General features: G+C 32.9%; 1 protein-coding gene across 2 annotated transcripts in view; it reads right to left on the reverse strand.

Annotated features, from left to right (window-relative positions):
* Nucleotides 1–7893: 7893 nt before the first annotated feature.
* ort (glycine receptor ora transientless) overlaps nucleotides 7894–12091 on the reverse strand; it is a 6457-nt gene continuing 2259 nt past the window's right edge. Inside the window, exons 2-9 of one of the 2 annotated variants that reach the window (XM_018448666.1) lie at nucleotides 11093–11237; nucleotides 10878–10960; nucleotides 10583–10726; nucleotides 10436–10518; nucleotides 9869–10003; nucleotides 9455–9555; nucleotides 9062–9379; nucleotides 7894–8149 (exon numbers count right to left, since the gene is read on the reverse strand). In XM_018448666.1, coding sequence (XP_018304168.1) covers nucleotides 7997–8149; nucleotides 9062–9379; nucleotides 9455–9555; nucleotides 9869–10003; nucleotides 10436–10518; nucleotides 10583–10726; nucleotides 10878–10960; nucleotides 11093–11237 — 1162 coding nt within the window. In that variant the 3' untranslated portion in view covers nucleotides 7894–7996. Of the gene's footprint in view, nucleotides 8183–9061; nucleotides 9380–9454; nucleotides 9556–9868; nucleotides 10004–10435; nucleotides 10519–10582; nucleotides 10727–10877; nucleotides 10961–11092; nucleotides 11238–12091 lie in introns of both variants that reach the window. The other variant, XM_018448665.1, reaches the window with a different exon arrangement.

The following is a 12091-nucleotide window of genomic DNA, read 5'->3' on the forward strand; positions in this document are numbered from 1 at the left end:
GAGTCTCGTGCCCGTCAGTGCCGTACATCACGGGTGGCAACAAAACGGAGAGGGAAAACGATTTGGATTTGTAAAGCGACGAGTGGGACCGAATGGCCAGCGGTAAGGGCCGCAGACGAGACACGAGAGAAGAAAGAGACTTTGCGAGAGGAGTACGATCCTCGAAAAATATGGGAAAAGGTTCAAGCGCAGGTCATTGAAATTCCAGTGTAAACATAGGTTTTCAGCTTATTGAGAAATAGGTCATAGTAAACATATATAATATGTAACATCGACAATGTCCAAGTTACATATATAATATATTTATATTTATGTCGCAATCAAAGTACTAACTCAGTAAATGCATACACTTACTGTAGTCTACTATATAATCAATGTATACATTTATTATACACGTAAAAATGTATACGTTGACTAGTAAGTGTACACATTTACTAAAGTTAATACTTTGTGATATATATAAATAAATAGTATTATATATATAAATTCAAGTTTTTAGTGTTTTTTTAATATATAAATTCAAAGTTCAATTTATATATAAATACACTGAAAATACGGTTTTGGGGCATTAAATAAAATTAAATACAAATCTGAAAATAACTTTGTTGGACCATCAAAATAATTATGTACCTATATAGAACGTTCAAATTGGGTTGCTAGAATGTCAACATTTTTTGCAACATTATCATCATGGTTAAGCATCATAAATAATTATTCTGCTACTCCAGTAAAATTATTTTCAGATCTGTGTATCTAGTTAAATTTTTAAGTTAAATTTTACTTGAGCAAAACTGTTCTTTTTTCGTGTAGTTATTAATTAAGATAATTATATTAATAGGTTCCTTTGATGGTTATCGTCTACTGAGAAGGTAGCGAAGAATACAAACATTCTAATTATACAGCGTAAATCATAGGTCTTCTTCTATCACGGGTCAATGTTCTGTCGCCTGATATCGCTTTTTTTGTTCATACTACACGTAATATTGCGGAAAGCCTTTATCGTACAGATTGAGAATTTCAAATCGTCTGCACCCCAATTTGTCTAGACCCCTTGTGGTATCAATATATGATACTTTCGTACACCCGTTACATGCTGCTTATATTATTGCGGCACACATGTGCAGTATACTCACTATTCCTGTCATATTTTAAAATCTGTTGTTCAAGGGATATACGGAATCTCTGCAGATGTATTGTAAACGACATCTGATACAATAATGCCTTCTATTAAATCAATCTATAGATATTATAGAAATTTATTTCTTCAATTTAGTTTCATCCCTTGGTCGGATATAAAAAGTTACTATTCTTGATTTTATACTCAATAAAGAAACATTATACCCCGAATAATTCTCAAACTTTGTAAAGTATATCTAATATGCTCTCTTTAGGGACAGTCTTTTTAATAATAAGTTAAAAATAAAAAGAAAAATGTAAATCTTTATATTAAAGACACACATATTTATAAAAAATCATATTTAAAATTAAATCTGTATTCAACATTTGAAAGAATACTCATGTATACTCGGGAAAAATTAAGATGGAATTTAAATGTCCCAACAGAAAGAAAAATTTTGCTGCTATGTTTAAAAATTAGCTGGATACAAATCTGAAAACAATTTTGTTCAACTATTACAATGATTATGTAAGGCGTTCAAGCTGGTTGCTATAATATCAAAATTTTTTGCGATCTTGCTATTATATTCAAATTTCCTACATAATTATTTTGATGGTCTAATAAAATTATTTTCAGATCTGTATCTACTTAAATTTTTAGATAATTCAGCAGAATCGTTTTTCCTGTGCATACATTTGTCGTTACTTTCGAGAAGCAGATAGCAAATGAATTATTTCATCAAGTATATATATATATATATATAATTAAACTTCAGTAATCCAATACTTCGGCCTGCTCCACGCAGTGCTCTCGATTCCCACCAATCTTCGATGACGTGTATCTTCTCGCGTGATAAAAGAGGATGGAAAGCGAACCATCCTGGAAAGGCGAAACGAGGAAGAGAAGGCAATGGCATCCTGCTATCGTAGCTGGGCTACGTTGTACAGATAAGGCGGCCCACGCTACGCTTCCTTCCTCTGCGATGATCCCACTTTCCGTTTCCCCGCCGCGCAAATGTACTGATTCGTTGTCTCGGACTGTGTTCGCGACAACGGACAATTTTGTTTCTCGTCCGATAGAATTATTTTCTCATAATTACATATACGTAACTAATAGCATAGTGCGACTATTAATATAGCACAAAGTCGCATAAAAAACGCACAAATTAATTAAAAGATCCATTTATATGAATCTCTAAATATTGAAAACATACAGTTTTATTTTGTGGTTTATTTTGCTGAAAATTCCATCTATATACCATAAACAATGATACTAATTCGACAGAACGATTTTTATAATGTAAATCACTAGAAACGTACTTTAAAAAAAATGTATATACAGGGTGTATCTAAAATAACGTACACTAATCATACAGTGCTATTCCTAATAAAAAACTGAGTCGAAAAGTTCTTTACCATTTTGCAATTTTCGCAATAGTTAACAAGATGTTAATTACTAAAAATCGCTGTGAATATTGGTTTTCAATAATTTTTTACTCAAATACTATCAACTTTACAAAAAAATTGCTAGAGACAAAAATTATTTATTTTCTTCTCATAAAGTTATGAGAATTTTTTCAGAATTTTTTCAGAATTTTTTAATACTGTATTTTCTCATGTTGATAAAAATAAGAAAATACAATACTAAAAAGTTGATAAAAAATTCTGAAAAAATTCTTAGAGTTTTATGAGAAGAAAATTAATGATTTTTGTCTGTTGCGGTTTTTCTGTAAAGTTGATAGTATTTGAGTAAAAAATTATTGAAAACTAATATTCAGCGATTTTTAGTAATTAATATCTTGTTAATTATTACGAAAATTGCAAAATGAGGACTTTTCGACTCAGTTTTTTATTAGGAATAGCACTGTATGATTAGTGTACGTTATTTTAGATACACCCTGTATATGTGAATTTAGACTTTTTTTCAAATTTGGTTTTGTGATTGTAAAATCAATATAAGGCAATTATTATGTATAATTTATATATTTTAATATTTATAATAAAAATATATAGTAACCTTTTTTATGTCGTTAACATCATATGCAATGTATACATTTGATTCTCAACGTAAACTATAAATAATTTTTGCATAACTGAGATGAGTATTTATTATAAAATTTTTTTGTCGTCCCATATTATTTACGAAATTTATCATGATTTTTTATTGAAATCATGTATCAATATGTTGACACAAAGCAGTGAAATGAGGACAGAATGTTATTTTATAACACTTCACATCACTAGGGCGCTAACCTTCATCCGTTTGTTCAGTGCGTGGGTGCTACGATCCTGTGGTCGTACTGGTGGGGGTTGAAAGTAGGCGGAGAATAAAAGTACAAGTCAACAGATTCCCTTCTTACTGACGATGACTGTATTTCATAGTCTTGTTTAGTACTAATAGAGGGCATATATAGCTACTGATTCTTGTATCAATCACTAGCTTCGATATCTGGAGACACGGTAGTGTCTCGGTGCTAAGCCAAGCGCAGCGACACTGCCGTGCCTTCTTGAAATAGATAATAGTAACTAATTACACACAAAAGTTAAGAACAATATAATTTTGAAAAAATTGATTTTTGATATTTTATTTTTTAATTTTACTTTTTAATTTTTGATACTCTATTTTTTAATAAAAGTTTAATTCTTTATTATAGAATGCATAGGTGTGATTTTCATAAATACCTATATAATTTTCATACTTTTAATAATATCAGGTTTAGAAGTTTATTTTATATGCTAAACAATAAAAAATTAATAATGTAATTTACAAGGTGTAAATAAATAAATGTTAAATATTCTACGAAGTATTTCTATCAACCACATTAAAAAATGCATATAAACATGAGTTTAGAAATGCTTAATTTTTGAAGTTGATTTTGAACAGATACTTTTTGATATATTTATTATCAATTAAGTTAATTGGAGCTTGTTTAAAGTTTAATAAACTGATTGACAATGATTGTCAGCGAGGAAACATTATAATAGTACTTTATTAGATATATTTTTAATGGTACAATTGTATAATACAGACTTATGTCAAGAAACATTCATTGTTACTTATAATAAAAATTGGTAACACAAAGTTCAATGGAGATTCTGTAATATTTATAAATTATGAATCGAGATATTGTTTCGAACGAGAAATACAATGTAAGCTTATCATAAATGACCGATAATATCTACATATGAATTTTCTATTATGTTTTTGAATGATGAGTTTTTATGTAATAATAAAGCGATGTATGATGCCGAATAAATACATTGCGATTTTCTAAATTTAATAGAATCAATATGCCTTACTGTACATCATTGATCATTATGTCCTATTCAGATAAAATCTTTTACTTATTCTCGGGAAAGTTTTATAAGTTTCATTTATAAATAAGAACATATCATATCTTTCCTGGAAAATAAAATTCACGACGATTCATTAGTTATAATTCAAATGTTTAATCATTTTGTACTTTTTCTAGAAATAATTAGCATCTAATTTACATCTTATCAAAGGTTTTAAAGTCATTAATTATAAATGTGTAATTAAAATTTTAACATTTAAAATTGTGGATCCAATATGGCGAGCCAAAATATAAAATTTTCTTGAATTTGAACGAAATTTATATTCTAGAGGTGCGTTCGGAGAGACACTATTCGCGCTATTTAGCACTACAAACTGTTCGCGGAGATAGCGCTAACAAACACGATCATGAATGGTAGCGTGTTACATCACAACTGCGCGCTATCAACGCTATTCCTTCCGAGGTAGTGTATTGATAGCGTTAGCGTTTGCAAGCTCTGTGAACAGCACTGCTGTATTGTCGCACATAGGTCGAATGTTTCAACAATCGTTATAGATTATATATGTTCCTAAGTTGCCCATAGATTCCATGTACATTAAAATTTAGGCTGTGTTCCATAAAGTGGCGTCTACAATAAGATTTTAAAGCGTAAAATTTAAGCTTTAAACCTTAAGCCATAAGAAATTGATTAATCACGATCGAATGTGAGAAGAACATTCGATTATTGATGGTTCAATTTTTTACGGCTTAATTTTAAATTTTATATCATAAAATCTCATTGTAGACGCCGCTTTATTCACTGCGAGTACTATAGACTTATTACGTAAGTCTACTCTACGAAATTGTAAAGAGAGAAAAGTTTAGTCGGTGCCATCGGTTCTTTGGAACAGAATCCTCTACATTAAACGCTATCAACGCTCGCTAGGGTCGTTCATGGAGTTTACTAACGCTATCGCGCTATTGGCTCCACGAACAGCGTTGGTAGAGTTTTCGTCCATAACGCGAATAGTGTCTCCCCGAACGCACCCTCGGAGTTTTCCGTTTTTGAAATTGTCGATTTGAAATCAGTTGTTTCTATTTTCTGTATAAGTATTTCACATCAATTGATTTCACGGCTATTTTTCGCTGTTACGCGATACTTAATTTAGCATTTTGCTCCACTATATTGAATCTGCTATTTTGAAATTAAATAGCGATTTTTTTATGTAACTTTTACGTTGATCGGTAATTATGCATATTAACAGACATCGCGCCGATGACCTTAACCTTGACATATAGGGTGGTCCATTTGAAGCTTCGGCACTGAATATCTCGAAAACTACGCATCGGATCAAAAAAAGTGGATAATGAAAGTTGTTCGTCTCGAAGGGGGACATCCAATGATACCAAACTCGACCCTTCACCCCCACCCCCGGGGGGGTCAGGAGGGGGAAAATAAACATCTTAATGAAAACCCCTATTTTTTATTGCATATTTGGATCTGCAGAAAAAATTACATTGATTTGACCTACGCATAGTTTTCAAGATATTCAGTGCCGAAGCTTCAAATGGACCACCTTGTATGTTAACTTCATGATTCTGAGTAATTTTACCTCAACAACTAGGTGGCGGTCTCTTATATATTTCTGAGATATTTAGACTTAAAAGTCTAATTTATATGGTATATCTTTCCGACTCTCACCATCCCCCCCCTACTTAGGGGCGCGCGACTTCTATGATTATGCTGTTACACGTAGGTTTCGACTTTTCACGCGAGGCTACTTTCATCCCCCCCCCCCTTGCAAAGAGGCGCACGACTCTTACCCCCCCTTTACCCCCTGCAAAGGGGCTGAGAGTCGCTTCGCGTGGAAGCCGGGCGCTCCTAAGCAGGGGGGGAGATGGGGTAGGAGTCGCTTCGCGTGGAAGCCGGGCGCCCCTAAGCAGGAGGGGAGATGGGGTAGGAGTCGCTTCGCGTGGAAGTCGTGCGCCCCTAAGCAGGGGGAAAGGTGGGGTGGGAGTCGTTTCGTATAGATGCATGATGTGTTATTGTTGGCGATCACAACACTACTGAATATCAGTGAAAATTTGAGTGCCAGTAGAGATAGAAGTACATACTGTCAACAATTCAAAGATAACACAATCGGAGTTTATTCTCTAACGAAAAGATGTATCACATAAATTAGACTTTTAAGTCTAAATATCTCAGAAACTATAAGAGACCGCCATTTAGTTGTTAAGGCAAAGTTACTCAGAATTATGATCTTTACAACATATGTCAAGGTCAAGGTCATTGGCGCGGTGTCCGTTAATATGCATAATTACCCGTTGATCTTCAAGATAAGCTCAGAAAAAATCGCTATATTAATTGTTGTGGAAGATATATATATTTTATCCCATTTTATGAGTATTTGACGAGATGTATAGATTAAATGATGAAACTTACAAGAACATTGATTTTTTGTAAAGAATCTTATCCTTCATCTTTAAAATGAGCCTAAAAAGTAGTTGCTATCTTTATTTTTGTGGAAAATATGAATTTTTAAAGGACCGGGATACGTATATCCCACCTACAGGCACAAAAGATTAATTGGCAATTGAAAAAGAGAAAGTAAATTTTCTTTTAAACGCGTAGCAGTAAAAATACGTTATCCATAGTTGATATATCGTAATTATTTTAGTATGTTAAATGTCGGACGATCGTTGTCGAGCGGACGAATAAAGTGAGCAGTCAGAGAAAACAGTTTGCGAGTATGCCATGATAACAGTATAATAAAATTCTTTATTTGTCTTAAGAAATAGTAAAAGAAAAGATTGAAGTTTTAGGAGAGCAACGTTCTAAAAGAATTAAGCATTCCATTCCTGCGTTTGTTAAACACCATTATTCATCGCTAAATTTTATAATTACTCGCGCCGATATTTTCGAGCTCCAGATTCCTATAAGAACCCAGAAAAAGATAGCAACGTATTTGTCTTGTTACTGGCATGTTGCTTGCTAAATATATGCATTGCTAAGTATGTGTTGCTACCAGAATAGCAACAACTGAGTCCTCATTTGTTGACAACTTGATGTCTTCACGATACGACAACTTTGAGTAGCAACTTGCCAGCAATTTGCCGATAACTTTAAAATCGTCATCAAAATTCGTACTATTGTCGTCATGTTGTCATAATAATATGCAGTCATATTACCGACAACTCAAGGTAACTTTGAGGCAGCTATCTTGCTGTTAAATGTTGCCTGCATGTTGCTACAATGTCGGTATATTCGAAATCGTTGAAGACAAATAATTAATCTAAAGGAAGGTACCAGCATCATAAGCAATCACAGATTTGTGCGATTTTGCTGAGACATGTTTTGCTATCTGGGTTAATTTCTATTAAATATAGTCGCGAAATTCTTCGTCGTTTTCATTCGCGTATCGACATATCTACAATATAAATTTATTGCAGTGACAAATTTTTTCCTCAAAAAATCCTAACTGCTCTTTGTTTCTCCTATTTCAATGTTTCCAGAGTGTCAGTTTCTCGCAGAACTCGTACCCTTGTTCTTGCTCTTCTTGAAGTATCGCACAAATTCCACGATCAGTGTTCTCGATGTCTAGTGTCTAAATATACTCGGCAAACATTATCCAATAGGTGACGTTCAGCACGGCAAATAGGAAAGGGAAGAAAACTCGTGAGAAGCGGTCAATGTTCAATGCCCGTATTCGCGCCTTTTGTGCTGGGGTAGGTCCGAGTGGCGGTACAATCGGCGATTTCTGCGATCGGCAGGATAACAACATTGCGTTTTCCTGCGTGACAACGATCACAACTTGAACCGTCATCATGCAGACTGTCTCCCGTGCCTCGAAGAGAGTGGGATATAATTTAGAGTGGACGAACAATGCTCTTGCAAAATGCAGCTACCGGTATACACAATTAAAACAATCATGATCGACACAAGATTTTTTATAATATATAAACATCTTTAGACGTATTAACAATTTATCCGTTACTAATATTTTTTGAAGCTGCAAATCGCTTTAAGTAGATTTTCTTCCCTTATTCGAGGCACGGAAGTGGTCCGAGACAAAAGAGCCTAGAATCAATTTTAACGATGGTAAAACTCTATTTATCATGAAATTACAAGATAAAAGTATTTGGGCATTTTAGGGAGAATTTAACACTATAGTAGTACGTACTTCTGCCAATTTTCATTGACTATTTCCATCTCAACTAATTAATTCATACCGACAATATAATAAAAAATACACTTTTAGATATCTCTCAAAGGAACTGGTAACTCAATCCCTTGAGTTAAATAATATTTTATTATTTTTAATTTCCATGAATGTCAAGATATAAATCAATTCTTTTCTGTGATTAATTTCAAAGTAAACAATGTTCATATTAACGTCTATATACTTGATAAATAATAAACCAAATATGAGTCAAATTTACTACATTTGCCTGAATTAAATTATTTAACTTTATCATTTTAGTTAAATTAATGGTATATTGGGTAGAAACAGTGGTGACTTATAGAAATTATTAAAAATAACTTAAATTGGGTATAATTTGATATTACAAACTTAACGTAGATAATGAATTATTGCAAGTATCTATATTTAAGTCTTGTTAAAATCGATTCATGAGGCTCCCTGGTCATTCAATTGTCATGTATGCATTACCTTGGCAGCGATATCGAAGATCTTATCAAGTTTGGCTGAATCCGAGGTGCTCGAGCACGGCGGCGGTGGCGGAGGTGCAGGTTTCGCTGTGGGCGTATCCGAATCACCAAGAACGATGTTTACCAGACAATATTCCATCAGCGCCATGAACACGAATATTGTGCAGACCGACATGAAGGCGTCGACGGCCTTCAGGTACGAAACGGGCGGTAAAGAGGCCTGACTCTTGGCGTGTTGCGTGGAAAGCGTGAGCAACGAGGTGACTCCCAGGGTGACTCGGGCGGGTGCGGCCTCAGGTTTTATCCAGAATGATACCCACTGCGATATTTTTGATAAAAAATACAGTTGCAAAGAAGATCGTGAGAGTATCTTTCTACTATTATGTTACCTTACCGACATGATGACTATCAAGCATGTCGGCACGTAGGTGTGAAACAAGTAATAGCCGAGACGTCGCTTCAGCACAAACACGACTTCAAGACAAGTAAAGTTACCTGGAGATTGTAACGTAATCTTCCATAAGGTGTTCATGCTTGGCATTTAGCTTACAATCAGATTAAACTCAAGTGATATGAACGCATGGGCGGTCCGCTAAAGAATTACCTTCATTCCTTAGAATAATGCTGCGCGAGATACGCGTGCAGTTTCGAAACGGAAGATTAAATTGATTTAAAAAAATTGACACAAATATTGTCTATATTACGTGCTTTAATATGCGAAGAATCCGACTGCATTTATACGAAAATATATCAAACGCGATGCGCAGCGTTATTCTTTGAGATAGAGACATTTACACAATTCTCTTACCAGTGGAATAAACCTGCGTGCAGTCAGCCGTATAATTTTTAACGAGTTGTAATTGGGGTAACTCGATATTCTCGTCTACAACGAGAGGAACATCGGGATCCCACTGGAAGATCATTTCGTCTGTCGTATGCGACACTGCCGATCAAGTTATTTTGTTTTAAAACATGAAATCGCGTGGTGTTTGACGCCACATATAATTTATTAATTACTTATCTAGCATAGTTTACTTACTCTTTAAATTTCTTGGAGTGAAATGAAAAAAGATAATTTTCACTCTTTTTGAGTGAAGTTTCTCTCTAAAGGAGTGAAATCTTATTTCTTTTTAAATTTTTCTTCTCTAACAATGGTCATTTTCACTCTCTTAGAGTGAGATTTCACTCCAAGAAATTTAGAGGATGCGCTAATTGTTGGAAATGTAGCTAAGAACACATTTTTTACTTCTATTGAAAATCAATTATTAGATATAATTGAGAGATAGGTAAAAATGACATAATTGTATGATAAAACATAACTTTATACTTGCACATAACTCTGAGATAAATTCTTTTATAGATAATGATGACTTACGACTTTCCATTTGCAGTTTACATTCTTGCGTATCGTGAGGATAGATCAAAAAATTCATGGCGCAAGAGAGTTTTAGAGTCAGCCTGAAATTCGTATATTTCAAGTTTTATGTTTAGGAAATGCACTGAAGATATAATTTAAACTCACTTCACCATATACAGAATGGTTTTGTCCTTATATAACCATAGGTAGTGATTTGGTATCGTCATTGTTTGAAATGTCACCGACTTTGCGTTCTTAAAAAAGGAATCTGGCCGCCACATATTTTTCAGCCAATCAACTTCTAATAATCTTAAATTTCGTTACATATATGAAAGATAATAATTAATTAGGAACTTTTTAAAGAAGTACTAAAGGAAAATATACAGATGAATGCAACAGAAATATACTAAATAAAAATACATAAGTGTCAAAATCGTTAAGAAGCAACAAATTTATGTACCTATACTCAGATGTCATATTTTCTGGCAATCGGAGTCTATTATCTTTCCACGTTTGGGCAAAGAAAATATCAGCGGCATATGTCTATAAAAGTAATTAACTATGGAAATAATTATATATTTCATAAATGATTAATTAATAATTAGGACAGTATTGAACTACGAAATTTTTGTCAATACGCAGTTTACAACATAAAAATAGTTAAAATTATGTTACCATTGAATTTTCATCGATAGAATCAAGTCCCATCACAGTAACGTGAAAATATACAACGGTTGCATGGCCATCTTTCTTGGGAGGACGCATTTTGTCGTATAATTTAGGATCTTCGGGTAAAAGATCAAAAAATTCTAAACTTTTCCTGAAAAGCGAATATTAAAACGACAGTTTTTTTAAACATACATTGAATGACATTTTTTATTATATGCTATATGCGAATTAACTAGTTAACTATTTAAATAAGATAAATGTATGGCATTCGTATTTAATATATTAATGTAAAATAAAATTTTATCGATCAATATATTAATAAGATTTTTTAATTTTATTATAGGGGAAAATGGTCTAAATCGGACCGTGTTCTAAATAGGACTTTTTTAATTTAAATGAATACGGTTAAGCAGATTTGCGTACTATTTATAACGTAAAGTCTTTATAAGACACCGAATATGTGATAGCAGTTTGACAGTTCTCTGTCATAACATTCATAAAATAAAGGCAAATATATATTTTCAGCCATTGTGCGAAAATTTTTTTAAAAAAGAAAATCCTTGTAAATCATTATTTAAAAGGTGTTAAAAATTTGAAAAGTAATTGATTTAAGATAATTAAAGAGTGTAGAATTAAAAAATATCAAGCATTTCGTGATCACTTTTGCGGTTTATTGTAAAATTTGTTCCAAAGTTCGAAAGGACCCGTGTCCAAATCGGACAGTACAGTGAATAACTTATAGGCCTGGTTGTAGTACTGGTGATCGGCTGACTAGATCTGATCCAAGCAATTAAATCAGTAAAATATCATGAATCATCAGACTCAGATTAGTTGAGTTTTATTGATTTCAATTCTAATAATATAAACAGTCAGTATTTTCTTTTTCCGAAAAAAATGTTTATCTTTGACTGTCAAATTACTCGTTTTTACTCAATACTAAGAAAAATACATTAAAATATTTTAAAATTCTATCTAAAAATCCATAAAAATAGAAGTTTTCGATTT

Source organism: Mycetomoellerius zeteki, unplaced genomic scaffold (assembly GCF_001594055.1).
Source record: "Mycetomoellerius zeteki isolate Tzet28-1 unplaced genomic scaffold, Tzet1.0 scaffold223, whole genome shotgun sequence".
Classification (NCBI taxonomy): domain Eukaryota; kingdom Metazoa; phylum Arthropoda; class Insecta; order Hymenoptera; family Formicidae; genus Mycetomoellerius; species Mycetomoellerius zeteki.